At 55.4% G+C, this 26861-nt stretch overlaps 3 protein-coding genes and 1 long non-coding RNA gene across 7 annotated transcripts in view; 1 reads left to right on the top strand and 3 right to left on the bottom strand.

The window, feature by feature from the left end:
- The window catches only part of LOC145527607 (uncharacterized), a 53128-nt gene continuing 26267 nt past the window's right edge, over positions 1-26861 (top strand). Inside the window, exons 1-10 of the long non-coding RNA XR_014069769.1 lie at positions 1-141; positions 4317-4542; positions 6781-7038; positions 7658-7769; positions 11945-12170; positions 14409-14666; positions 15287-18808; positions 19574-19799; positions 22038-22295; positions 22916-23027. This is a non-coding gene — a long non-coding RNA (uncharacterized LOC145527607). The remainder of the gene's footprint in view (positions 142-4316; positions 4543-6780; positions 7039-7657; positions 7770-11944; positions 12171-14408; positions 14667-15286; positions 18809-19573; positions 19800-22037; positions 22296-22915; positions 23028-26861) is intronic.
- Positions 2166-11602, bottom strand: LOC145527451 (uncharacterized). Of its 3 annotated transcripts, XM_081545495.1 has the most exons (5): positions 11410-11602; positions 10698-11010; positions 8506-8617; positions 3070-7063; positions 2166-2818 (listed from the first exon to the last, which is right to left on the bottom strand). In XM_081545495.1, exons 1-4 carry the CDS (start codon positions 11542-11544, stop codon positions 7054-7056), a joined length of 570 nt encoding a protein of 189 aa, XP_081401621.1. In that variant the 5' UTR covers positions 11545-11602; the 3' UTR covers positions 2166-2818; positions 3070-7053. The 3 variants fall into 3 exon arrangements, with proteins under 3 accessions (XP_081401621.1, XP_081401619.1, XP_081401620.1); XM_081545493.1 differs by lacking the exons at positions 8506-8617; positions 10698-11010; positions 11410-11602 and having other exon boundaries at positions 3070-3382; positions 3782-7907; XM_081545494.1 differs by lacking the exons at positions 8506-8617; positions 10698-11010; positions 11410-11602 and having other exon boundaries at positions 2166-2759; positions 3070-3382; positions 3782-7907.
- On the bottom strand, positions 17423-22606 carry LOC145527457 (uncharacterized). The gene is made up of 3 exons (XM_081545510.1): positions 19039-22606; positions 18327-18639; positions 17423-18075 (listed from the first exon to the last, which is right to left on the bottom strand). The coding sequence occupies exons 1-3, from the start codon at positions 19447-19449 to the stop codon at positions 17447-17449; spliced, it is 1353 nt and encodes a 450-aa protein (XP_081401636.1). The 5' UTR covers positions 19450-22606; the 3' UTR covers positions 17423-17446.
- LOC145527501 (uncharacterized) lies at positions 25052-26860 on the bottom strand. 2 transcript variants are annotated; one of them, XM_081545585.1, is made up of 3 exons: positions 26668-26860; positions 25956-26268; positions 25052-25704 (listed from the first exon to the last, which is right to left on the bottom strand). In XM_081545585.1, exons 1-3 carry the CDS (start codon positions 26800-26802, stop codon positions 25076-25078), a joined length of 1077 nt encoding a protein of 358 aa, XP_081401711.1. In that variant the 5' UTR covers positions 26803-26860; the 3' UTR covers positions 25052-25075. The 2 variants fall into 2 exon arrangements, with proteins under 2 accessions (XP_081401711.1, XP_081401712.1); XM_081545586.1 differs by having other exon boundaries at positions 25052-25645; positions 26668-26844.

Below are 26861 nucleotides of genomic sequence, written 5' to 3'. Positions count from 1 at the left end.
GCAGTTGGTGACGTTCCTGCTCCCCTCAGGGCAGAGCCGCCGGCCTGAGAATGAGGGCGCTGCTGAGCCCAGGGGCTGGGATGGCCCGTTGCTGCTGTGGTCCCAGAGCTCCACCCGAGACCTGAGGGAAGCCGTCTGCCCGTGAGTCCTCTCCCGCTTGTCTGTCAGCTTGTTTGAAGCATGCTGGGTTTTCTGCCCAGCTGGCTAAGGCGAGTCCCTGGAAATGCAAGGGTGTGGGTTTTGGCAGACTTCAGGGAAGACATGCCAGATGAGCCTGGGAGACTCCAGCTTAAGCTGGATTCAGGAGATATCTCTTCGGGCCAGCTAGTAATTGTAGGATAAGCCTAATGAGTCTTCACAGGATGAAGAGAGTAACGTGCCAAGGTAGCAATTGATGTCCTCATTCGAGAGGATGAAGCTGGTGCTCAGAGAAGGGGGGAACTTGGCCACAGCAAGGAGGTGTGCACCCAGACAGAACCCCCCAGATCCGGCCATTGGAGCTCAGGGAGGCCACTGGTGTGGCTTGTCCCTGTGGCAGGGCCCGAGGCAGGCAGCCCACCCTGATTCCTGCGGGGGCCTGACTTGGGAAGTGCCATCTGGTAGCTTTGAGACTCACCAAACCAAATTGCACTGGAGAGAGGAGGGACACCTTCCTTCATCCACCCCCCACCCCCGCCGGATTCCCACATACCCTGACCCCTTTCTCTCGATTTCGGAGCCATTTCCAGAGTCCCGCTCATATGACCTCATTTGAAGTGCACTGTGGACGGGCTGCCATCTGCAGCTGCTACCACAGCAGCCAAGGGCTTTAGCTCCCGACTACCTCCCTTCCTTTGGAACTTGGGGGCCCTCTACTCCCCACTTGCACACCACAGACCTTTGCTGAGGATTGTGGGGACCCTCACTCAGTTTGCAGCACGTTGTAGCCATCCCTGTCCTCCCTTGAAACTCAGCTTGTGAGCTCCTTTGGAGCAGCGTGGCCCACCTGGCTGCAACGGAAGAGACACAGCTGACAGTGAAACAACAGCTTAGATCTGAGAGCCGGAAAGCTCTGTCAAAAGGGACCTCCCTCTTCACACCGTAGAGGCTGTAGGAGCCGCCAGGCTTTCGGAACCAGTGCTGGGGCCAAAATGACTCCACAGCTGTTTTCCTTCCTGGGGAGGGTTCTGGCTCGAGCGGGAATGGCTCAAGTCTCCTAAGGTTCTGAAAGCCCACTGTGTGCAGATTCACGGTACACAGAGAGGAAAAGGTGGAGTCCTAGCCTGGAGGTGGTCACAGCTCACGGATGAGCCAGGCAGGCAGGCAGGCAGGGCATGAGAACACCTGAGCTGCCTTCATGAGTGAATGGTGTGGGGGCAGAGGAAGAGAAGCCGGTCTGCTCCCTCGTGTGGTGCCCAGGGCAGGTTGTCCCCAGAGGAAACCCTTACGACGGTGAGGACTATCACTGCTGTTTCCCAAGGGGTTCCGTCGGTGCGTGTCTTCCCCGGAGCGGTCAGGCCGTCTCTCAAGTACACTGGCCATGGGCATTGCCTCTCCTTGGAACTTCCCATGTGTTTCTCTTTTTTATGGAACAGTGATTTTCTAGAGTGGTTCTGGGCCACAAGGATGTTGGGTCATTTTCTAGCCTTCTGTCATGAAGAACGCTTTCCTGGGCATGGGGGTGGTTTGTTGTTCCAGCTCCCTTTCTTGGCTTCTTTTGGGAGCTGGTGCAACAAGAGGAGCTCAGCCTCTGCCTTCTGGCTGAGATGTCACCCTTCAAACAGCAATGCCTGCCTGGAGATAATGATGGCAGTTGCCAAAAGGGCTTCGTTTGGCACATGGTATCTTGAAAGGACGTACACCGTCCTTTCAGCTATCAAAGGCTAGTTCAAATGACATAAAAATGAGAACTCTCCAATGGAGTCTTACAGTAGGTGGAGAGTCCGAAAAACACTCCTTCAGTCATTTCGCTGAGAGTCACTGATTGGGGACACCAAGAATATAGGAAGGAATGCAGAAAGAAAAGATGAAATTGTGTTCAGGATCGGGGGGAGGGATGAACAGGGCGTGCTTGCCTTGAATCCAGGCTTTGTTGGGGGGTGGGGCATAAAGATGGAACGGGTCTGAAACTACAAAGTGGTGATGGTAACACAGTATCACCAGAGTTACACAACAGTGTTCCCAGATTGCAACAATGATGAAACAGTTTACTAATCCCAACTTAACCAACAAAAATCCAGGAAACCATACAAAAAATAAAACATCACCAGAAAGGTGGAAACAAACCACATGCAAAGCAGTTCAGGGGAAAGGAACTCCATGTCCCCTGGGGGCAGACCGAGTTGCCGGCATCCACGGTGAGCAGACAGGGATGGAGGCTGCAGAGCCGACCGCTCCCCTGGACGTGGTGTTTCCGGTAAGGGCTCTGGGTCTCTGTCCAGAGCGGGGGCTCTTTCTCCCTGCAGGGCTGGGTGAGTCATCGTGGGCGTCTGGGTGTTGCGCGGGAGCCAGGGCAGGCTCTCCCTGCCGAGGCGGTGACTCTTCCTCTGCCTCGGGTTCTCTTGCCAAAGCCCGAGCAGGTAGAGGTGCACGTGGAGGTGGAGGTTCTCGCTGAGGGGGTGGGACATCAGTGCCTGGGGCTGGGGGTCCTGCAGGCACGGAGATCCGATCTGCCCGGTGTGCTGGCCAGTACCCAGCTGGCCTGGTGTCTCTGCGAGGGCAAGTCTCGCTTCTCCATCTGCCCTCGGTGGATCCCTGGGTCCTGCACCTGGAGCCACCACCTGTGTGGGGACAGGTCTGGGAAGTGGAGCCTGGTTCCAGTTGGAGGCCAGTGCTAGAGCTGGGGGAGAAGCAAAGTTTGCCCACAGGCCAGCCTTGGCATGTGCGTACCCCGGGACAGAAACCTTCCAAGAGGTTCCCAAAGAATACCCAGCGTCAGATGTCTTTTGGGACTGAAGTGTGCAAGATGGGGGGCGGGGGGTGTGAGGCCAGCGCTTGCTGCAGGCCCAGCAGCAGCTTTCGAGGACTCGTCCCTGTGTAGCTCAGCACCCCTCCCCACACACTCCCGTGCACCAGCCCCAGCGTCCTCACCTCTGTGCTGTGGCGTGCTGGGCTCCAGGTCCTCCTGGTGCCTCAGAGGCCGGGGTTCTCTGGACTCTGGGTCGGAGCCGGGTGTGCTGAGCTCCGTGGAAGCCTCAGACTGGGCCGCCGGCTGTATCCTGGGCGGTGTCTCGGCAGCAGGCCTTCCCCACCTCCGCGTCTCCCCCGGTGGGGCTGATGCCTCCGTGGGCACGCTGACCTGGAGCCTGCACTGGGCCTCACGGGCGGGCGGGTGGTGCTCCGACCCCTCCCTCTGGGAGCTGGATGGGGTGTCCCCGTCCTCGGCCTCATCACGTGGGAAGCTCTGCAACGACAGTGACCGTCAGCCAGCCATGCTGGGAGTTTTCCGAGCTGGGCCTGGCCAGTGGAGCCGCTGCTTCTGCCTGCTCGAACTTCTCTTCCCAGAAGGGTCAGAGACGTGTGTCTGCTCAGATCCCCACCCGGGAGGAAAGAGACCCATCTGAGGGTGTGAGGTCAGCCTGGCCGGTCGGCGCTGCCCACACTCTCCCCATCCCGCCCAGCCTGCTCTCCCCTGGGGTGTGGGCACAACTTGTCCACAGGCTTCTGACCCCACATCCGCCTGGGCTTCCTTGAGGGAGACACAGCCCGAGAAACCCGCATCCCCACACACAGGCAAAGGACCCGGTGTTTCCGGGTGGCATGGGAGAGGTGGCCTGGCCCGGCCTGGGGCTCCCCGTGTTACCTTTCTGTTTCTCCGGGCAAAGGGCCAGAGGCCTCTCGGGGGTGTCCTGAGCCAACGTCGACAGGGTGCCCACGCACACTGCCTGTGAGCTCTCCTGAGGCCCCGGCCTCTGGGCAGGGGCAAACAGCAGAACATCTTGGCAGCAAGTGATCTGGCTGGGGGCTCCTCTCCGCTCTGGAGGCCTGGATACCCGGATTGCGGGTTCTGTTGGGTTCTGTTGCCGGCAGGTGACATCATTTCCTGGGGTTCGTGCTGAGGTCCCTTCCTCAAAACTTCCCAAGGGAATCTCTGGGTTTCTGACTGCTCGACCACCCCCCTTAGGCCATGTGCAGGCACAATGACACCCACACGGCCCAGCCCACAGCCCTGGGGAGGCCTGGGTTCAGCCAGGGCCTGAGCTCCGAGGACCATGCTGCTCTCAGACCAGGCTCCTTCTTCTCATAAGTGGTGTGGCCCTGGACAAGCATATGCCCCTCAGGGTTGCCCCAGTCTCTCCATCTGCAGAGTGGGGGTCATTCTCCCATCTGCTTCCTAGGTCTGTCGGCCTACGAGCAGCTCCATGCCTTTCCACCTGGGGCCGATATCACGTGGAGCTCGTGCGCTGAGACTTCAGAAAGAAAGATTCCATCCAGGGCTGACACAGCACAGAATGGGGCAGAACGAGGCCTGGATGCGCCGTGGAACCCAGGAAAAGGCACTCCCCCTCCTGACTGTTTTGAGACCCCGCATCCAAGTTGGAGGACCGAAAGGAAGACTCGAAGGTCTCCCTCTCTTATAGAAAAGAGTAGCCAACTTTCTGGTCCTCTGTTTCCATTGAGATTCTGTTCAAGGGTCCCAGCTCGGCTTCTGCGGGTGGCTGAGCTTCTAATGGCTCCCTGCGTTCTTGTCTTTTCCTCTCCAAACCTTCCGTCCTTTTCCCCCTTCTGGGGTGGAAGGGCGCTGTCATTGCTTCTACCTTCGAGACAGATTGAGGAATAGTCTGGACCATCGACTCCTTTCCTCTCTTTGGTTCCGTGTCTCTCTCTGGCTGTGTCCCTCTCTTTTCCTTTCTCAATTCCGTCTGTGTCTTCCTCTTTCTCTCTCGTGTGTGGATGGATGGATGGATGCTAGGGATGCACATGTATATGATTAGATGAGGGTTATGTTTTAGGGATAGGTTAGAGGGAGAGAAAGGCTTTAGGTCAGAGTTGGTCATGGGGGAAGGGTCAAGGGTGGTGGTGGTGTTTCTTGGAATCTGAGTGCTGTGCATTCTTCGTCTCTTTCCATATGAACCCCTTCTCAGATACACCACTTGCAAGGAGTCTCTCGTGTTCCGTTTCCTATCTTTTGCATTTGTGAATGCTTAGCCTCTCTGTTGTGAATAGGTTCCATTGGATGGAAACCCAGTGGTGTACTTCGTTTACCTCTTTCCCTTACTTGAAGAGACCCATTTCGACCTCCGCCCAGCAAATGGCAAGGAGACTCTGATGTTAAGGAGCCTTTGACCTACGCTTCTTTCTAGCTATCTCATGACATCAGTCTTTAGGGTGAGGTTTTTCCCCGATATTGAGGTGGTATGAGATCAAACCCAATAGCGTTCTTCAGATGTAGCTGTCTGGTTTTCCCATGGACATTGATTGAAGAGGCTTTCTTGTTCCCATTTGGATATTCTCACCGTCTGTGTCAGAGATGAGTTGACCATGGATGCTGGGGTTTGTTTCTGGACCCTCAACTTTATTCCATCGATCTGGATCTGTGTGTGTTGTTGTATTCCCAATAGCATACTGTCCTGCTGCTGCTGCTGCGGCTAAGTCACTTCAGTCGTGTCTGACTCTGCAAGACCCCATGGCCTGTAGCCTACCAGGCTCCTCCGTCCAGGACATTTTCCAGGCAAGAGTACTGGAGTGGGTCGCCATTGCCTTCTCCGATACTCTCCTGAGGATCCTAGTTTGGTCGTCTAATTTCCTTTCACACAACCTTGGATGTCCGTATCGGGGCTTTTTCGTCGGATTGTATTGACAATGTAGGCTCTTTTCTGTTTCCGTACCCCTTTTGCAATTCTTTGTTCGGTGCGAAAATGCATTGGCATTTTGGGAGGAATAGCATGGAAGCTGTGGATTGCCATGTGGGGCTGTGACATGATTTTCCCTATAGGAATTCTTTCAAGCCCTGAGCACAGCTTCTCTTTCCAGTGATTGGTGTGGGCTTGATCTTCCTCCTTCCATCTCTCGCCGTTTTGTGAGAACAGGTCCATCCTTCCCTTCTGGGGTAGATGGACTCGTGGATATCACTTCAGTGAATGGCATTGTCAGTGGGGGTGATAATTCCCTTCTCATTGGAAGACTTTGCTGTGAGTATTAGAAATGCAAGTGACTTCTCTTCCCCTTCCTCCCTGTCCATGTCTCAGAGCCACCGGGAAACAGAGGCCTCATCCACGGTCACACAGGCCTGAGGGGGTGCAACTAGACTGTTGTTTCTTCAGGCCCTCAGTGCTGGACATCATCCGGGATACTCTGTGTGTGTCTTCCTCCGTCTGGTGTCCCTTCAGACCTTTCCCTAGTTTTCACAGGCTTGTTGTGTTGGCGTTCTTTGTCTGTTTGGAGACACATCCTTGATAAGCTTTGTGTTTCCACTCATTCGTCTCGCGATGTATGACCTGTCTTTTGCTTTTGTAATGAGGTCTTTCCCACAGTAGATATCTTTGATTTTGCAAAGTCCACTGTATTCTCTGGGTTTTTTTTTGTGGACTGCCTTTTAGTTTTGTGTGTGAAGACTCAAAGCACGTGTCCGGTTTCTGCTCATTGTTCTTCTAGATTTGTGACAAGTTTTCATGGAAAGTTTGTCTAGGGATAACTGGAAGTGAACTCGGTGTAAGGTGTCAAGTCTCCATCTCCATTCATGTCATCCCCTGCAGTTTCCAATTCCCTGTTCCTGAGTGGTTTTGGAGATCTTGTGGGAAGGTTGGTTGCATTGGAGTTTGCCTTTCCACCTTGATTCGATTCACACTGTTCTGCCCTCAGGGACACTGTCAAGGGGGAGTGAGGAGCAGCCTGCACTTCCAGCAGTGACCACACGGTGGGGCGAGTGCTGCTCTCCCCTCTGGGAGCCCCAGGCCACAGGCATCCCAGTGAGGAGCCAGCTCTGTGCTCAGCTGAAAGGAGTTAGTCTCTCAGGAGCCTCGGAGCCCTTGCCTTTGGATCACCCAGGGTGGGCATTTACTGGGACAGAAAAAATTGCCCTGAATTCCATGGACGGAAGAGCCTGGCTGTGTAGAGTTGGTGAGTTGCCGTGAATCAGACACAACTGAGGACACAAAAATTCAATAGATTAAAACACATTTTGGGGGTGGGGGGGAGTGAAAGTGGGTGATGTGGGTTTTTTTGTCTTATATAATAGCCAAGGGAAATCTAGTTTAAACCTAAATTCACATAGATGGGAAAGGTATAGCTCTCCGTCACCCTATTTAAAAAAAAAAAAAAACTACTAAACTTTTCTGAAAGTTTATTTAGTAGCTTCCTTGAGCAGTTTATTGTGGAGCATTTTTTTTTTCTGTGACATTGGCCTCATTAAAAATTATGGTTTGCCTTTAGTGGATAATTTTGTTCATTGGTTTCTTAGAGAACCTTGGTAATCTTTGAGTTTCCTGGGGAGTATGGTCACATGACCTGGCCCTGGCCAATCGGTGCGTTCCACCTCCCTGGCCACTGTGATTGGCTCCGGGCTGGGGCAGTGCCCAATCGGGGCCCAGGGCCGGGCCTCACGTTGGAAGCCAGGGGAAGACGAGCTCTCGTCCTGCTGGGGTAGGGGAAGGGGTGGGGCCGGGGGAGGTCAGGCTCCAGCAGTGGGAGGGGCTTGAGGTCCGCCTGCGGCAGTTGGTGACGTTCCTGCTCCCCTCAGGGCAGAGCCGCCGGCCTGAGAATGAGGGCGCTGCTGAGCCCAGGGGCTGGGATGGCCCGTTGCTGCTGTGGTCCCAGAGCTCCACCCGAGACCTGAGGGAAGCCGTCTGCCCGTGAGTCCTCTCCCGCTTGTCTGTCAGCTTGTTTGAAGCATGCTGGGTTTTCTGCCCAGCTGGCTAAGGGGAGTCCCTGGAAATGCAAGGGTGTGGGTTTTGGCAGACTTCAGGGAAGACATGCCAGATGAGCCTGGGAGACTCCAGCTTAAGCTGGATTCAGGAGATATCTCTTCGGGCCAGCTAGTAATTGTAGGATAAGCCTAATGAGTCTTCACAGGATGAAGAGAGTAACGTGCCAAGGTAGCAATTGATGTCCTCATTCGAGAGGATGAAGCTGGTGCTCAGAGAAGGGGGGAACTTGGCCACAGCAAGGAGGTGTGCACCCAGACAGAACCCCCCAGATCCGGCCATTGGAGCTCAGGGAGGCCACTGGTGTGGCTTGTCCCTGTGGCAGGGCCCGAGGCAGGCAGCCCACCCTGATTCCTGCGGGGGCCTGACTTGGGAAGTGCCATCTGGTAGCTTTGAGACTCACCAAACCAAATTGCACTGGAGAGAGGAGGGACACCTTCCTTCATCCACCCCCCACCCCCGCCGGATTCCCACATACCCTGACCCCTTTCTCTCGATTTCGGAGCCATTTCCAGAGTCCCGCTCATATGACCTCATTTGAAGTGCACTGTGGACGGGCTGCCATCTGCAGCTGCTACCACAGCAGCCAAGGGCTTTAGCTCCCGACTACCTCCCTTCCTTTGGAACTTGGGGGCCCTCTACTCCCCACTTGCACACCACAGACCTTTGCTGAGGATTGTGGGGACCCTCACTCAGTTTGCAGCACGTTGTAGCCATCCCTGTCCTCCCTTGAAACTCAGCTTGTGAGCTCCTTTGAAGCAGCGTGGCCCACCTGGCTGCAACGGAAGAGACACAGCTGACAGTGAAACAACAGCTTAGATCTGAGAGCCGGAAAGCTCTGTCAAAAGGGACCTCCCTCTTCACACCGTAGAGGCTGTAGGAGCCGCCAGGCTTTCGGAACCAGTGCTGGGGCCAAAATGACTCCACAGCTGTTTTCCTTCCTGGGGAGGGTTCTGGCTCGAGCGGGAATGGCTCAAGTCTCCTAAGGTTCTGAAAGCCCACTGTGTGCAGATTCACGGTACACAGAGAGGAAAAGGTGGAGTCCTAGCCTGGAGGTGGTCACAGCTCACGGATGAGCCAGGCAGGCAGGCAGGCAGGGCATGAGAACACCTGAGCTGCCTTCATGAGTGAATGGTGTGGGGGCAGAGGAAGAGAAGCCGGTCTGCTCCCTCGTGTGGTGCCCAGGGCAGGTTGTCCCCAGAGGAAACCCTTACGACGGTGAGGACTATCACTGCTGTTTCCCAAGGGGTTCCGTCGGTGCGTGTCTTCCCCGGAGCGGTCAGGCCGTCTCTCAAGTACACTGGCCATGGGCATTGCCTCTCCTTGGAACTTCCCATGTGTTTCTCTTTTTTATGGAACAGTGATTTTCTAGAGTGGTTCTGGGCCACAAGGATGTTGGGTCATTTTCTAGCCTTCTGTCATGAAGAACGCTTTCCTGGGCATGGGGGTGGTTTGTTGTTCCAGCTCCCTTTCTTGGCTTCTTTTGGGAGCTGGTGCAACAAGAGGAGCTCAGCCTCTGCCTTCTGGCTGAGATGTCACCCTTCAAACAGCAATGCCTGCCTGGAGATAATGATGGCAGTTGCCAAAAGGGCTTCGTTTGGCACATGGTATCTTGAAAGGACGTACACCGTCCTTTCAGCTATCAAAGGCTAGTTCAAATGACATAAAAATGAGAACTCTCCAATGGAGTCTTACAGTAGGTGGAGAGTCCGAAAAACACTCCTTCAGTCATTTCGCTGAGAGTCACTGATTGGGGACACCAAGAATATAGGAAGGAATGCAGAAAGAAAAGATGAAATTGTGTTCAGGATCGGGGGGAGGGATGAACAGGGCGTGCTTGCCTTGAATCCAGGCTTTGTTGGGGGGTGGGGCATAAAGATGGAACGGGTCTGAAACTACAAAGTGGTGATGGTAACACAGTATCACCAGAGTTACACAACAGTGTTCCCAGATTGCAACAATGATGAAACAGTTTACTAATCCCAACTTGACCAACAAAAATCCAGGAAACCATACAAAAAATAAAACGTCACCAGAAAGGTGGAAACAAACCACATGCAAAGCAGTTCAGGGGAAAGGAACTCCATGTCCCCTGGGGGCAGACCGAGTTGCCGGCATCCACGGTGAGCAGACAGGGATGGAGGCTGCAGAGCCGACTGCTCCCCTGGACGTGGTGTTTCCGGTAAGGGCTCTGGGTCTCTGTCCAGAGCGGGGGCTCTTTCTCCCTGCAGGGCTGGGTGAGTCATCGTGGGCGTCTGGGTGTTGCGTGGGAGCCAGGGCAGGCTCTCCCTGCCGAGGCGGTGACTCTTCCTCTGCCTCGGGTTCTCTTGCCAAAGCCCGAGCAGGTAGAGGTGCACGTGGAGGTGGAGGTTCTCGCTGAGGGGGTGGGACATCAGTGCCTGGGGCTGGGGGTCCTGCAGGCACGGAGATCCGATCTGCCCGGTGTGCTGGCCAGTACCCAGCTGGCCTGGTGTCTCTGCGAGGGCAAGTCTCGCTTCTCCATCTGCCCTCGGTGGATCCCTGGGTCCTGCACCTGGAGCCACCACCTGTGTGGGGACAGGTCTGGGAAGTGGAGCCTGGTTCCAGTTGGAGGCCAGTGCTAGAGCTGGGGGAGAAGCAAAGTTTGCCCACAGGCCAGCCTTGGCATGTGCGTACCCCGGGACAGAAACCTTCCAAGAGGTTCCCAAAGAATACCCAGCGTCAGATGTCTTTTGGGACTGAAGTGTGCAAGATGGGGGGCGGGGGGTGTGAGGCCAGCGCTTGCTGCAGGCCCAGCAGCAGCTTTCGAGGACTCGTCCCTGTGTAGCTCAGCACCCCTCCCCACACACTCCCGTGCACCAGCCCCAGCGTCCTCACCTCTGTGCTGTGGCGTGCTGGGCTCCAGGTCCTCCTGGTGCCTCAGAGGCCGGGGTTCTCTGGACTCTGGGTCGGAGCCGGGTGTGCTGAGCTCCGTGGAAGCCTCAGACTGGGCCGCCGGCTGTATCCTGGGCGGTGTCTCGGCAGCAGGCCTTCCCCACCTCCGCGTCTCCCCCGGTGGGGCTGATGCCTCCGTGGGCACGCTGACCTGGAGCCTGCACTGGGCCTCACGGGCGGGCGGGTGGTGCTCCGACCCCTCCCTCTGGGAGCTGGATGGGGTGTCCCCGTCCTCGGCCTCATCACGTGGGAAGCTCTGCAACGACAGTGACCGTCAGCCAGCCATGCTGGGAGTTTTCCGAGCTGGGCCTGGCCAGTGGAGCCGCTGCTTCTGCCTGCTCGAACTTCTCTTCCCAGAAGGGTCAGAGACGTGTGTCTGCTCAGATCCCCACCCGGGAGGAAAGAGACCCATCTGAGGGTGTGAGGTCAGCCTGGCCGGTCGGCGCTGCCCACACTCTCCCCATCCCGCCCAGCCTGCTCTCCCCTGGGGTGTGGGCACAACTTGTCCACAGGCTTCTGACCCCACATCCGCCTGGGCTTCCTTGAGGGAGACACAGCCCGAGAAACCCGCATCCCCACACACAGGCAAAGGACCCGGTGTTTCCGGGTGGCATGGGAGAGGTGGCCTGGCCCGGCCTGGGGCTCCCCGTGTTACCTTTCTGTTTCTCCGGGCAAAGGGCCAGAGGCCTCTCGGGGGTGTCCTGAGCCAACGTCGACAGGGTGCCCACGCACACTGCCTGTGAGCTCTCCTGAGGCCCCGGCCTCTGGGCAGGGGCAAACAGCAGAACATCTTGGCAGCAAGTGATCTGGCTGGGGGCTCCTCTCCGCTCTGGAGGCCTGGATACCCGGATTGCGGGTTCTGTTGGGTTCTGTTGCCAGCAGGTGACATCATTTCCTGGGGTTCGTGCTGAGGTCCCTTCCTCAAAACTTCCCAAGGGAATCTCTGAGTTTCTGACTGCTCGACCACCCCCCTTAGGCCATGTGCAGGCACAATGACACCCACACGGCCCAGCCCACAGCCCTGGGGAGGCCTGGGTTCAGCCAGGGCCTGAGCTCCGAGGACCATGCTGCTCTCAGACCAGGCTCCTTCTTCTCATAAGTGGTGTGGCCCTGGACAAGCATATGCCCCTCAGGGTTGCCCCAGTCTCTCCATCTGCAGAGTGGGGGTCATTCTCCCATCTGCTTCCTAGGTCTGTCGGCCTACGAGCAGCTCCATGCCTTTCCACCTGGGGCCGATATCACGTGGAGCTCGTGCGCTGAGACTTCAGAAAGAAAGATTCCATCCAGGGCTGACACAGCACAGAATGGGGCAGAACGAGGCCTGGATGCGCCGTGGAACCCAGGAAAAGGCACTCCCCCTCCTGACTGTTTTGAGACCCCGCATCCAAGTTGGAGGACCGAAAGGAAGACTCGAAGGTCTCCCTCTCTTATAGAAAAGAGTAGCCAACTTTCTGGTCCTCTGTTTCCATTGAGATTCTGTTCAAGGGTCCCAGCTCGGCTTCTGCGGGTGGCTGAGCTTCTAATGGCTCCCTGCGTTCTTGTCTTTTCCTCTCCAAACCTTCCGTCCTTTTCCCCCTTCTGGGGTGGAAGGGCGCTGTCATTGCTTCTACCTTCGAGACAGATTGAGGAATAGTCTGGACCATCGACTCCTTTCCTCTCTTTGGTTCCGTGTCTCTCTCTGGCTGTGTCCCTCTCTTTTCCTTTCTCAATTCCGTCTGTGTCTTCCTCTTTCTCTCTCGTGTGTGGATGGATGGATGGATGCTAGGGATGCACATGTATATGATTAGATGAGGGTTATGTTTTAGGGATAGGTTAGAGGGAGAGAAAGGCTTTAGGTCAGAGTTGGTCATGGGGGAAGGGTCAAGGGTGGTGGTGGTGTTTCTTGGAATCTGAGTGCTGTGCATTCTTCGTCTCTTTCCATATGAACCCCTTCTCAGATACACCACTTGCAAGGAGTCTCTCGTGTTCCGTTTCCTATCTTTTGCATTTGTGAATGCTTAGCCTCTCTGTTGTGAATAGGTTCCATTGGATGGAAACCCAGTGGTGTACTTCGTTTACCTCTTTCCCTTACTTGAAGAGACCCATTTCGACCTCCGCCCAGCAAATGGCAAGGAGACTCTGATGTTAAGGAGCCTTTGACCTACGCTTCTTTCTAGCTATCTCATGACATCAGTCTTTAGGGTGAGGTTTTTCCCCGATATTGAGGTGGTATGAGATCAAACCCAATAGCGTTCTTCAGATGTAGCTGTCTGGTTTTCCCATGGACATTGATTGAAGAGGCTTTCTTGTTCCCATTTGGATATTCTCACCGTCTGTGTCAGAGATGAGTTGACCATGGATGCTGGGGTTTGTTTCTGGACCCTCAACTTTATTCCATCGATCTGGATCTGTGTGTGTTGTTGTATTCCCAATAGCATACTGTCCTGCTGCTGCTGCTGCGGCTAAGTCACTTCAGTCGTGTCTGACTCTGCAAGACCCCATGGCCTGTAGCCTACCAGGCTCCTCCGTCCAGGACATTTTCCAGGCAAGAGTACTGGAGTGGGTCGCCATTGCCTTCTCCGATACTCTCCTGAGGATCCTAGTTTGGTCGTCTAATTTCCTTTCACACAACCTTGGATGTCCGTATCGGGGCTTTTTCGTCGGATTGTATTGACAATGTAGGCTCTTTTCTGTTTCCGTACCCCTTTTGCAATTCTTTGTTCGGTGCGAAAATGCATTGGCATTTTGGGAGGAATAGCATGGAAGCTGTGGATTGCCATGTGGGGCTGTGACATGATTTTCCCAGTAGGAATTCTTTCAAGCCCTGAGCACAGCTTCTCTTTCCAGTGATTGGTGTGGGCTTGATCTTCCTCCTTCCATCTCTCGCCGTTTTGTGAGAACAGGTCCATCCTTCCCTTCTGGGGTAGATGGACTCGTGGATATCACTTCAGTGAATGGCATTGTCAGTGGGGGTGATAATTCCCTTCTCATTGGAAGACTTTGCTGTGAGTATTAGAAATGCAAGTGACTTCTCTTCCCCTTCCTCCCTGTCCATGTCTCAGAGCCACCGGGAAACAGAGGCCTCATCCACGGTCACACAGGCCTGAGGGGGTGCAACTAGACTGTTGTTTCTTCAGGCCCTCAGTGCTGGACATCATCCGGGATACTCTGTGTGTGTCTTCCTCCGTCTGGTGTCCCTTCAGACCTTTCCCTAGTTTTCACAGGCTTGTTGTGTTGGCGTTCTTTGTCTGTTTGGAGACACATCCTTGATAAGCTTTGTGTTTCCACTCATTCGTCTCGCGATGTATGACCTGTCTTTTGCTTTTGTAATGAGGTCTTTCCCACAGTAGATATCTTTGATTTTGCAAAGTCCACTGTATTCTCTGGGGTTTTTTTTGTGGACTGCCTTTTAGTTTTGTGTGTGAAGACTCAAAGCACGTGTCTGGTTTCTGCTCATTGTTCTTCTAGATTTGTGACAAGTTTTCATGGAAAGTTTGTCTAGGGATAACTGGAAGTGAACTCGGTGTAAGGTGTCAAGTCTCCATCTCCATTCATGTCATCCCCTGCAGTTTCCAATTCCCTGTTCCTGAGTGGTTTTGGAGATCTTGTGGGAAGGTTGGTTGCATTGGAGTTTGCATTTCCACCTTGATTCGATTCACACTGTTCTGCCCTCAGGGACACTGTCAAGGGGGAGTGAGGAGCAGCCTGCACTTCCAGCAGTGACCACACGGTGGGGCGAGTGCTGCTCTCCCCTCTGGGAGCCCCAGGCCACAGGCATCCCAGTGAGGAGCCAGCTCTGTGCTCAGCTGAAAGGAGTTAGTCTCTCAGGAGCCTCGGAGCCCTTGCCTTTGGATCACCCAGGGTGGGCATTTACTGGGACAGAAAAAATTGCCCTGAATTCCATGGACGGAAGAGCCTGGCTGTGTAGAGTTGGTGAGTTGCCGTGAATCAGACACAACTGAGGACACAAAAATTCAATAGATTAAAACACATTTTGGGGGTGGGGGGGAGTGAAAGTGGGTGATGTGGGTTTTTTTGTCTTATATAATAGCCAAGGGAAATCTAGTTTAAACCTAAATTCACATAGATGGGAAAGGTATAGCTCTCCGTCACCCTATTTAAAAAAAAAAAAAAAACTACTAAACTTTTCTGAAAGTTTATTTAGTAGCTTCCTTGAGCAGTTTATTGTGGAGCATTTTTTTTTTCTGTGACATTGGCCTCATTAAAAATTATGGTTTGCCTTTAGTGGATAATTTTGTTCATTGGTTTCTTAGAGAACCTTGGTAATCTTTGAGTTTCCTGGGGAGTATGGTCACATGACCTGGCCCTGGCCAATCGGTGCGTTCCACCTCCCTGGCCACTGTGATTGGCTCCGGGCTGGGGCAGTGCCCAATCGGGGCCCAGGGCCGGGCCTCACGTTGGAAGCCAGGGGAAGACGAGCTCTCGTCCTGCTGGGGTAGGGGAAGGGGTGGGGCCGGGGGAGGTCAGGCTCCAGCAGTGGGAGGGGCTTGAGGTCCGCCTGCGGCAGTTGGTGACGTTCCTGCTCCCCTCAGGGCAGAGCCGCCGGCCTGAGAATGAGGGCGCTGCTGAGCCCAGGGGCTGGGATGGCCCGTTGCTGCTGTGGTCCCAGAGCTCCACCCGAGACCTGAGGGAAGCCGTCTGCCCGTGAGTCCTCTCCCGCTTGTCTGTCAGCTTGTTTGAAGCATGCTGGGTTTTCTGCCCAGCTGGCTAAGGGGAGTCCCTGGAAATGCAAGGGTGTGGGTTTTGGCAGACTTCAGGGAAGACATGCCAGATGAGCCTGGGAGACTCCAGCTTAAGCTGGATTCAGGAGATATCTCTTCGGGCCAGCTAGTAATTGTAGGATAAGCCTAATGAGTCTTCACAGGATGAAGAGAGTAACGTGCCAAGGTAGCAATTGATGTCCTCATTCGAGAGGATGAAGCTGGTGCTCAGAGAAGGGGGGAACTTGGCCACAGCAAGGAGGTGTGCACCCAGACAGAACCCCCCAGATCCGGCCATTGGAGCTCAGGGAGGCCACTGGTGTGGCTTGTCCCTGTGGCAGGGCCCGAGGCAGGCAGCCCACCCTGATTCCTGCGGGGGCCTGACTTGGGAAGTGCCATCTGGTAGCTTTGAGACTCACCAAACCAAATTGCACTGGAGAGAGGAGGGACACCTTCCTTCATCCACCCCCCACCCCCGCCGGATTCCCACATACCCTGACCCCTTTCTCTCGATTTCGGAGCCATTTCCAGAGTCCCGCTCATATGACCTCATTTGAAGTGCACTGTGGACGGGCTGCCATCTGCAGCTGCTACCACAGCAGCCAAGGGCTTTAGCTCCCGACTACCTCCCTTCCTTTGGAACTTGGGGGCCCTCTACTCCCCACTTGCACACCACAGACCTTTGCTGAGGATTGTGGGGACCCTCACTCAGTTTGCAGCACGTTGTAGCCATCCCTGTCCTCCCTTGAAACTCAGCTTGTGAGCTCCTTTGGAGCAGCGTGGCCCACCTGGCTGCAACGGAAGAGACACAGCTGACAGTGAAACAACAGCTTAGATCTGAGAGCCGGAAAGCTCTGTCAAAAGGGACCTCCCTCTTCACACCGTAGAGGCTGTAGGAGCCGCCAGGCTTTCGGAACCAGTGCTGGGGCCAAAATGACTCCACAGCTGTTTTCCTTCCTGGGGAGGGTTCTGGCTCGAGCGGGAATGGCTCAAGTCTCCTAAGGTTCTGAAAGCCCACTGTGTGCAGATTCACGGTACACAGAGAGGAAAAGGTGGAGTCCTAGCCTGGAGGTGGTCACAGCTCACGGATGAGCCAGGCAGGCAGGCAGGCAGGGCATGAGAACACCTGAGCTGCCTTCATGAGTGAATGGTGTGGGGGCAGAGGAAGAGAAGCCGGTCTGCTCCCTCGTGTGGTGCCCAGGGCAGGTTGTCCCCAGAGGAAACCCTTACGACGGTGAGGACTATCACTGCTGTTTCCCAAGGGGTTCCGTCGGTGCGTGTCTTCCCCGGAGCGGTCAGGCCGTCTCTCAAGTACACTGGCCATGGGCATTGCCTCTCCTTGGAACTTCCCATGTGTTTCTCTTTTTTATGGAACAGTGATTTTCTAGAGTGGTTCTGGGCCACAAGGATGTTGGGTCATTTTCTAGCCTTCTGTCATGAAGAACGCTTTCCTGGGCATGGGGGTGGTTTGTTGTTCCAGCTCCCTTTCTTGGCTTCTTTTGGGAGCTGGTGCAACAAGAGGAGCTCAGCCTCTGCCTTCTGGCTGAGATGTCACCCTTCAAACAGCAATGCCTGCCTGGAGATAATGATGGCAGTTGCCAAAAGGGCTTCGTTTGGCACATGGTATCTTGAAAGGACGTACACCGTCCTTTCAGCTATCAAAGGCTAGTTCAAATGACATAAAAATGAGAACTCTCCAATGGAGTCTTACAGTAGGTGGAGAGTCCGAAAAACACTCCTTCAGTCATTTCGCTGAGAGTCACTGATTGGGGACACCAAGAATATAGGAAGGAATGCAGAAAGAAAAGATGAAATTGTGTTCAGGATCGGGGGGAGGGATGAACAGGGCGTGCTTGCCTTGAATCCAGGCTTTGTTGGGGGGTGGGGCATAAAGATGGAACGGGTCTGAAACTACAAAGTGGTGATGGTAACACAGTATCACCAGAGTTACACAACAGTGTTCCCAGATTGCAACAATGATGAAACAGTTTACTAATCCCAACTTAACCAACAAAAATCCAGGAAACCATACAAAAAATAAAACATCACCAGAAAGGTGGAAACAAACCACATGCAAAGCAGTTCAGGGGAAAGGAACTCCATGTCCCCTGGGGGCAGACCGAGTTGCCGGCATCCACGGTGAGCAGACAGGGATGGAGGCTGCAGAGCCGACCGCTCCCCTGGACGTGGTGTTTCCGGTAAGGGCTCTGGGTCTCTGTCCAGAGCGGGGGCTCTTTCTCCCTGCAGGGCTGGGTGAGTCATCGTGGGCGTCTGGGTGTTGCGCGGGAGCCAGGGCAGGCTCTCCCTGCCGAGGCGGTGACTCTTCCTCTGCCTCGGGTTCTCTTGCCAAAGCCCGAGCAGGTAGAGGTGCACGTGGAGGTGGAGGTTCTCGCTGAGGGGGTGGGACATCAGTGCCTGGGGCTGGGGGTCCTGCAGGCACGGAGATCCGATCTGCCCGGTGTGCTGGCCAGTACCCAGCTGGCCTGGTGTCTCTGCGAGGGCAAGTCTCGCTTCTCCATCTGCCCTCGGTGGATCCCTGGGTCCTGCACCTGGAGCCACCACCTGTGTGGGGACAGGTCTGGGAAGTGGAGCCTGGTTCCAGTTGGAGGCCAGTGCTAGAGCTGGGGGAGAAGCAAAGTTTGCCCACAGGCCAGCCTTGGCATGTGCGTACCCCGGGACAGAAACCTTCCAAGAGGTTCCCAAAGAATACCCAGCGTCAGATGTCTTTTGGGACTGAAGTGTGCAAGATGGGGGGCGGGGGGTGTGAGGCCAGCGCTTGCTGCAGGCCCAGCAGCAGCTTTCGAGGACTCGTCCCTGTGTAGCTCAGCACCCCTCCCCACACACTCCCGTGCACCAGCCCCAGCGTCCTCACCTCTGTGCTGTGGCGTGCTGGGCTCCAGGTCCTCCTGGTGCCTCAGAGGCCGGGGTTCTCTGGACTCTGGGTCGGAGCCGGGTGTGCTGAGCTCCGTGGAAGCCTCAGACTGGGCCGCCGGCTGTATCCTGGGCGGTGTCTCGGCAGCAGGCCTTCCCCACCTCCGCGTCTCCCCCGGTGGGGCTGATGCCTCCGTGGGCACGCTGACCTGGAGCCTGCACTGGGCCTCACGGGCGGGCGGGTGGTGCTCCGACCCCTCCCTCTGGGAGCTGGATGGGGTGTCCCCGTCCTCGGCCTCATCACGTGGGAAGCTCTGCAACGACAGTGACCGTCAGCCAGCCATGCTGGGAGTTTTCCGAGCTGGGCCTGGCCAGTGGAGCCGCTGCTTCTGCCTGCTCGAACTTCTCTTCCCAGAAGGGTCAGAGACGTGTGTCTGCTCAGATCCCCACCCGGGAGGAAAGAGACCCATCTGAGGGTGTGAGGTCAGCCTGGCCGGTCGGCGCTGCCCACACTCTCCCCATCCCGCCCAGCCTGCTCTCCCCTGGGGTGTGGGCACAACTTGTCCACAGGCTTCTGACCCCACATCCGCCTGGGCTTCCTTGAGGGAGACACAGCCCGAGAAACCCGCATCCCCACACACAGGCAAAGGACCCGGTGTTTCCGGGTGGCATGGGAGAGGTGGCCTGGCCCGGCCTGGGGCTCCCCGTGTTACCTTTCTGTTTCTCCGGGCAAAGGGCCAGAGGCCTCTCGGGGGTGTCCTGAGCCAACGTCGACAGGGTGCCCACGCACACTGCCTGTGAGCTCTCCTGAGGCCCCGGCCTCTGGGCAGGGGCAAACAGCAGAACATCTTGGCAGCAAGTGATCCGGCTGGGGGCTCCTCTCCGCTCTGGAGGCCTGGATACCCGGATTGCGGGTTCTGTTGGGTTCTGTTGCCGGCAGGTGACATCATTTCCTGGGGTTCGTGCTGAGGTCCCTTCCTCAAAACTTCCCAAGGGAATCTCTGGGTTTCTGACTGCTCGACCACCCCCCTTAGGCCATGTGCAGGCACAATGACACCCACACGGCCCAGCCCACAGCCCTGGGGAGGCCTGGGTTCAGCCAGGGCCTGAGCTCCGAGGACCATGCTGCTCTCAGACCAGGCTCCTTCTTCTCATAAGTGGTGTGGCCCTGGACAAGCATATGCCCCTCAGGGTTGCCCCAGTCTCTCCATCTGCAGAGTGGGGGTCATTCTCCCATCTGCTTCCTAGGTCTGTCGGCCTACGAGCAGCTCCATGCCTTTCCACCTGGGGCCGATATCACGTGGAGCTCGTGCGCTGAGACTTCAGAAAGAAAGATTCCATCCAGGGCTGACACAGCACAGAATGGGGCAGAACGAGGCCTGGATGCGCCGTGGAACCCAGGAAAAGGCACTCCCCCTCCTGACTGTTTTGAGACCCCGCATCCAAGTTGGAGGACCGAAAGGAAGACTCGAAGGTCTCCCTCTCTTATAGAAAAGAGTAGCCAACTTTCTGGTCCTCTGTTTCCATTGAGATTCTGTTCAAGGGTCCCAGCTCGGCTTCTGCGGGTGGCTGAGCTTCTAATGGCTCCCTGCGTTCTTGTCTTTTCCTCTCCAAACCTTCCGTCCTTTTCCCCCTTCTGGGGTGGAAGGGCGCTGTCATTGCTTCTACCTTCGAGACAGATTGAGGAATAGTCTGGACCATCGACTCCTTTCCTCTCTTTGGTTCCGTGTCTCTCTCTGGCTGTGTCCCTCTCTTTTCCTTTCTCAATTCCGTCTGTGTCTTCCTCTTTCTCTCTCGTGTGTGGATGGATGGATGGATGCTAGGGATGCACATGTATATGATTAGATGAGGGTTATGTTTTAGGGATAGGTTAGAGGGAGAGAAAGGCTTTAGGTCAGAGTTGGTCATGGGGGAAGGGTCAAGGGTGGTGGTGGTGTTTCTTGGAATCTGAGTGCTGTGCATTCTTCGTCTCTTTCCATATGAACCCCTTCTCAGATACACCACTTGCAAGGAGTCTCTCGTGTTCCGTTTCCTATCTTTTGCATTTGTGAATGCTTAGCCTCTCTGTTGTGAATAGGTTCCATTGGATGGAAACCCAGTGGTGTACTTCGTTTACCTCTTTCCCTTACTTGAAGAGACCCATTTCGACCTCCGCCCAGCAAATGGCAAGGAGACTCTGATGTTAAGGAGCCTTTGACCTACGCTTCTTTCTAGCTATCTCATGACATCAGTCTTTAGGGTGAGGTTTTTCCCCGATATTGAGGTGGTATGAGATCAAACCCAATAGCGTTCTTCAGATGTAGCTGTCTGGTTTTCCCATGGACATTGATTGAAGAGGCTTTCTTGTTCCCATTTGGATATTCTCACCGTCTGTGTCAGAGATGAGTTGACCATGGATGCTGGGGTTTGTTTCTGGACCCTCAACTTTATTCCATCGATCTGGATCTGTGTGTGTTGTTGTATTCCCAATAGCATACTGTCCTGCTGCTGCTGCTGCGGCTAAGTCACTTCAGTCGTGTCTGACTCTGCAAGACCCCATGGCCTGTAGCCTACCAGGCTCCTCCGTCCAGGACATTTTCCAGGCAAGAGTACTGGAGTGGGTCGCCATTGCCTTCTCCGATACTCTCCTGAGGATCCTAGTTTGGTCGTCTAATTTCCTTTCACACAACCTTGGATGTCCGTATCGGGGCTTTTTCGTCGGATTGTATTGACAATGTAGGCTCTTTTCTGTTTCCGTACCCCTTTTGCAATTCTTTGTTCGGTGCGAAAATGCATTGGCATTTTGGGAGGAATAGCATGGAAGCTGTGGATTGCCATGTGGGGCTGTGACATGATTTTCCCAGTAGGAATTCTTTCAAGCCCTGAGCACAGCTTCTCTTTCCAGTGATTGGTGTGGGCTTGATCTTCCTCCTTCCATCTCTCGCCGTTTTGTGAGAACAGGTCCATCCTTCCCTTCTGGGGTAGATGGACTCGTGGATATCACTTCAGTGAATGGCATTGTCAGTGGGGGTGATAATTCCCTTCTCATTGGAAGACTTTGCTGTGAGTATTAGAAATGCAAGTGACTTCTCTTCCCCTTCCTCCCTGTCCATGTCTCAGAGCCACCGGGAAACAGAGGCCTCATCCACGGTCACACAGGCCTGAGGGGGTGCAACTAGACTGTTGTTTCTTCAGGCCCTCAGTGCTGGACATCATCCGGGATACTCTGTGTGTGTCTTCCTCCGTCTGGTGTCCCTTCAGACCTTTCCCTAGTTTTCACAGGCTTGTTGTGTTGGCGTTCTTTGTCTGTTTGGAGACACATCCTTGATAAGCTTTGTGTTTCCACTCATTCGTCTCGCGATGTATGACCTGTCTTTTGCTTTTGTAATGAGGTCTTTCCCACAGTAGATATCTTTGATTTTGCAAAGTCCACTGTATTCTCTGGGTTTTTTTTTGTGGACTGCCTTTTAGTTTTGTGTGTGAAGACTCAAAGCACGTGTCCGGTTTCTGCTCATTGTTCTTCTAGATTTGTGACAAGTTTTCATGGAAAGTTTGTCTAGGGATAACTGGAAGTGAACTCGGTGTAAGGTGTCAAGTCTCCATCTCCATTCATGTCATCCCCTGCAGTTTCCAATTCCCTGTTCCTGAGTGGTTTTGGAGATCTTGTGGGAAGGTTGGTTGCATTGGAGTTTGCATTTCCACCTTGATTCGATTCACACTGTTCTGCCCTCAGGGACACTGTCAAGGGGGAGTGAGGAGCAGCCTGCACTTCCAGCAGTGACCACACGGTGGGGCGAGTGCTGCTCTCCCCTCTGGGAGCCCCAGGCCACAGGCATCCCAGTGAGGAGCCAGCTCTGTGCTCAGCTGAAAGGAGTTAGTCTCTCAGGAGCCTCGGAGCCCTTGCCTTTGGATCACCCAGGGTGGGCATTTACTGGGACAGAAAAAATTGCCCTGAATTCCATGGACGGAAGAGCCTGGCTGTGTAGAGTTGGTGAGTTGCCGTGAATCAGACACAACTGAGGACACAAAAATTCAATAGATTAAAACACATTTTGGGGGTGGGGGGGAGTGAAAGTGGGTGATGTGGGTTTTTTTGTCTTATATAATAGCCAAGGGAAATCTAGTTTAAACCTAAATTCACATAGATGGGAAAGGTATAGCTCTCCGTCACCCTATTTAAAAAAAAAAAAAAAACTACTAAACTTTTCTGAAAGTTTATTTAGTAGCTTCCTTGAGCAGTTTATTGTGGAGCATTTTTTTTTTCTGTGACATTGGCCTCATTAAAAATTATGGTTTGCCTTTAGTGGATAATTTTGTTCATTGGTTTCTTAGAGAACCTTGGTAATCTTTGAGTTTCCTGGGGAGTATGGTCACATGACCTGGCCCTGGCCAATCGGTGCGTTCCACCTCCCTGGCCACTGTGATTGGCTCCGGGCTGGGGCAGTGCCCAATCGGGGCCCAGGGCCGGGCCTCACGTTGGAAGCCAGGGGAAGACGAGCTCTCGTCCTGCTGGGGTAGGGGAAGGGGTGGGGCCGGGGGAGGTCAGGCTCCAGCAGTGGGAGGGGCTTGAGGTCCGCCTGCGGCAGTTGGTGACGTTCCTGCTCCCCTCAGGGCAGAGCCGCCGGCCTGAGAATGAGGGCGCTGCTGAGCCCAGGGGCTGGGATGGCCCGTTGCTGCTGTGGTCCCAGAGCTCCACCCGAGACCTGAGGGAAGCCGTCTGCCCGTGAGTCCTCTCCCGCTTGTCTGTCAGCTTGTTTGAAGCATGCTGGGTTTTCTGCCCAGCTGGCTAAGGGGAGTCCCTGGAAATGCAAGGGTGTGGGTTTTGGCAGACTTCAGGGAAGACATGCCAGATGAGCCTGGGAGACTCCAGCTTAAGCTGGATTCAGGAGATATCTCTTCGGGCCAGCTAGTAATTGTAGGATAAGCCTAATGAGTCTTCACAGGATGAAGAGAGTAACGTGCCAAGGTAGCAATTGATGTCCTCATTCGAGAGGATGAAGCTGGTGCTCAGAGAAGGGGGGAACTTGGCCACAGCAAGGAGGTGTGCACCCAGACAGAACCCCCCAGATCCGGCCATTGGAGCTCAGGGAGGCCACTGGTGTGGCTTGTCCCTGTGGCAGGGCCCGAGGCAGGCAGCCCACCCTGATTCCTGCGGGGGCCTGACTTGGGAAGTGCCATCTGGTAGCTTTGAGACTCACCAAACCAAATTGCACTGGAGAGAGGAGGGACACCTTCCTTCATCCACCCCCCACCCCCGCCGGATTCCCACATACCCTGACCCCTTTCTCTCGATTTCGGAGCCATTTCCAGAGTCCCGCTCATATGACCTCATTTGAAGTGCACTGTGGACGGGCTGCCATCTGCAGCTGCTACCACAGCAGCCAAGGGCTTTAGCTCCCGACTACCTCCCTTCCTTTGGAACTTGGGGGCCCTCTACTCCCCACTTGCACACCACAGACCTTTGCTGAGGATTGTGGGGACCCTCACTCAGTTTGCAGCACGTTGTAGCCATCCCTGTCCTCCCTTGAAACTCAGCTTGTGAGCTCCTTTGGAGCAGCGTGGCCCACCTGGCTGCAACGGAAGAGACACAGCTGACAGTGAAACAACAGCTTAGATCTGAGAGCCGGAAAGCTCTGTCAAAAGGGACCTCCCTCTTCACACCGTAGAGGCTGTAGGAGCCGCCAGGCTTTCGGAACCAGTGCTGGGGCCAAAATGACTCCACAGCTGTTTTCCTTCCTGGGGAGGGTTCTGGCTCGAGCGGGAATGGCTCAAGTCTCCTAAGGTTCTGAAAGCCCACTGTGTGCAGATTCACGGTACACAGAGAGGAAAAGGTGGAGTCCTAGCCTGGAGGTGGTCACAGCTCACGGATGAGCCAGGCAGGCAGGCAGGCAGGGCATGAGAACACCTGAGCTGCCTTCATGAGTGAATGGTGTGGGGGCAGAGGAAGAGAAGCCGGTCTGCTCCCTCGTGTGGTGCCCAGGGCAGGTTGTCCCCAGAGGAAACCCTTACGACGGTGAGGACTATCACTGCTGTTTCCCAAGGGGTTCCGTCGGTGCGTGTCTTCCCCGGAGCGGTCAGGCCGTCTCTCAAGTACACTGGCCATGGGCATTGCCTCTCCTTGGAACTTCCCATGTGTTTCTCTTTTTTATGGAACAGTGATTTTCTAGAGTGGTTCTGGGCCACAAGGATGTTGGGTCATTTTCTAGCCTTCTGTCATGAAGAACGCTTTCCTGGGCATGGGGGTGGTTTGTTGTTCCAGCTCCCTTTCTTGGCTTCTTTTGGGAGCTGGTGCAACAAGAGGAGCTCAGCCTCTGCCTTCTGGCTGAGATGTCACCCTTCAAACAGCAATGCCTGCCTGGAGATAATGATGGCAGTTGCCAAAAGGGCTTCGTTTGGCACATGGTATCTTGAAAGGACGTACACCGTCCTTTCAGCTATCAAAGGCTAGTTCAAATGACATAAAAATGAGAACTCTCCAATGGAGTCTTACAGTAGGTGGAGAGTCCGAAAAACACTCCTTCAGTCATTTCGCTGAGAGTCACTGATTGGGGACACCAAGAATATAGGAAGGAATGCAGAAAGAAAAGATGAAATTGTGTTCAGGATCGGGGGGAGGGATGAACAGGGCGTGCTTGCCTTGAATCCAGGCTTTGTTGGGGGGTGGGGCATAAAGATGGAACGGGTCTGAAACTACAAAGTGGTGATGGTAACACAGTATCACCAGAGTTACACAACAGTGTTCCCAGATTGCAACAATGATGAAACAGTTTACTAATCCCAACTTAACCAACAAAAATCCAGGAAACCATACAAAAAATAAAACATCACCAGAAAGGTGGAAACAAACCACATGCAAAGCAGTTCAGGGGAAAGGAACTCCATGTCCCCTGGGGGCAGACCGAGTTGCCGGCATCCACGGTGAGCAGACAGGGATGGAGGCTGCAGAGCCGACCGCTCCCCTGGACGTGGTGTTTCCGGTAAGGGCTCTGGGTCTCTGTCCAGAGCGGGGGCTCTTTCTCCCTGCAGGGCTGGGTGAGTCATCGTGGGCGTCTGGGTGTTGCGCGGGAGCCAGGGCAGGCTCTCCCTGCCGAGGCGGTGACTCTTCCTCTGCCTCGGGTTCTCTTGCCAAAGCCCGAGCAGGTAGAGGTGCACGTGGAGGTGGAGGTTCTCGCTGAGGGGGTGGGACATCAGTGCCTGGGGCTGGGGGTCCTGCAGGCACGGAGATCCGATCTGCCCGGTGTGCTGGCCAGTACCCAGCTGGCCTGGTGTCTCTGCGAGGGCAAGTCTCGCTTCTCCATCTGCCCTCGGTGGATCCCTGGGTCCTGCACCTGGAGCCACCACCTGTGTGGGGACAGGTCTGGGAAGTGGAGCCTGGTTCCAGTTGGAGGCCAGTGCTAGAGCTGGGGGAGAAGCAAAGTTTGCCCACAGGCCAGCCTTGGCATGTGCGTACCCCGGGACAGAAACCTTCCAAGAGGTTCCCAAAGAATACCCAGCGTCAGATGTCTTTTGGGACTGAAGTGTGCAAGATGGGGGGCGGGGGGTATGAGGCCAGCGCTTGCTGCAGGCCCAGCAGCAGCTTTCGAGGACTCGTCCCTGTGTAGCTCAGCACCCCTCCCCACACACTCCCGTGCACCAGCCCCAGCGTCCTCACCTCTGTGCTGTGGCGTGCTGGGCTCCAGGTCCTCCTGGTGCCTCAGAGGCCGGGGTTCTCTGGACTCTGGGTCGGAGCCGGGTGTGCTGAGCTCCGTGGAAGCCTCAGACTGGGCCGCCGGCTGTATCCTGGGCGGTGTCTCGGCAGCAGGCCTTCCCCACCTCCGCGTCTCCCCCGGTGGGGCTGATGCCTCCGTGGGCACGCTGACCTGGAGCCTGCACTGGGCCTCACGGGCGGGCGGGTGGTGCTCCGACCCCTCCCTCTGGGAGCTGGATGGGGTGTCCCCGTCCTCGGCCTCATCACGTGGGAAGCTCTGCAACGACAGTGACCGTCAGCCAGCCATGCTGGGAGTTTTCCGAGCTGGGCCTGGCCAGTGGAGCCGCTGCTTCTGCCTGCTCGAACTTCTCTTCCCAGAAGGGTCAGAGACGTGTGTCTGCTCAGATCCCCACCCGGGAGGAAAGAGACCCATCTGAGGGTGTGAGGTCAGCCTGGCCGGTCGGCGCTGCCCACACTCTCCCCATCCCGCCCAGCCTGCTCTCCCCTGGGGTGTGGGCACAACTTGTCCACAGGCTTCTGACCCCACATCCGCCTGGGCTTCCTTGAGGGAGACACAGCCCGAGAAACCCGCATCCCCACACACAGGCAAAGGACCCGGTGTTTCCGGGTGGCATGGGAGAGGTGGCCTGGCCCGGCCTGGGGCTCCCCGTGTTACCTTTCTGTTTCTCCGGGCAAAGGGCCAGAGGCCTCTCGGGGGTGTCCTGAGCCAACGTCGACAGGGTGCCCACGCACACTGCCTGTGAGCTCTCCTGAGGCCCCGGCCTCTGGGCAGGGGCAAACAGCAGAACATCTTGGCAGCAAGTGATCTGGCTGGGGGCTCCTCTCCGCTCTGGAGGCCTGGATACCCGG

The sequence above is a fragment of the Giraffa tippelskirchi genome, chromosome 11 (assembly GCF_054371585.1).
Source record: "Giraffa tippelskirchi isolate mGirTip1 chromosome 11, T2T-mGirTip1v1.2.pri, whole genome shotgun sequence".
Lineage (NCBI taxonomy): Eukaryota > Metazoa > Chordata > Mammalia > Artiodactyla > Giraffidae > Giraffa > Giraffa tippelskirchi.
The sequence above is the reverse complement of the archived record's forward strand: the minus strand, read 5'-3'. Positions and strand labels throughout refer to the sequence as shown.

Coding starts and splice junctions, on each gene's coding strand:
- LOC145527501 (XM_081545585.1), bottom strand. CDS start 26,802: ATGTTCTGCTGTTTGCCCCTGCCCAGAGGCCGGGGCCTCAGGAGAGCT. Junction 26,269..26,667: donor TTGCCCGGAGAAACAGAAAG/GTAACACGGGGA, acceptor CTGTCGTTGCAG/AGCTTCCCACGTGATGAGGC. Junction 25,705..25,955: donor CAGCACGCCACAGCACAGAG/GTGAGGACGCTG, acceptor CTTCTCCCCCAG/CTCTAGCACTGGCCTCCAAC.
- LOC145527457 (XM_081545510.1), bottom strand. CDS start 19,449: ATGGTCCTCGGAGCTCAGGCCCTGGCTGAACCCAGGCCTCCCCAGGGC. Junction 18,640..19,038: donor TTGCCCGGAGAAACAGAAAG/GTAACACGGGGA, acceptor CTGTCGTTGCAG/AGCTTCCCACGTGATGAGGC. Junction 18,076..18,326: donor CAGCACGCCACAGCACAGAG/GTGAGGACGCTG, acceptor CTTCTCCCCCAG/CTCTAGCACTGGCCTCCAAC.
- LOC145527451 (XM_081545493.1), bottom strand. CDS start 4,192: ATGGTCCTCGGAGCTCAGGCCCTGGCTGAACCCAGGCCTCCCCAGGGC. Junction 3,383..3,781: donor TTGCCCGGAGAAACAGAAAG/GTAACACGGGGA, acceptor CTGTCGTTGCAG/AGCTTCCCACGTGATGAGGC. Junction 2,819..3,069: donor CAGCACGCCACAGCACAGAG/GTGAGGACGCTG, acceptor CTTCTCCCCCAG/CTCTAGCACTGGCCTCCAAC.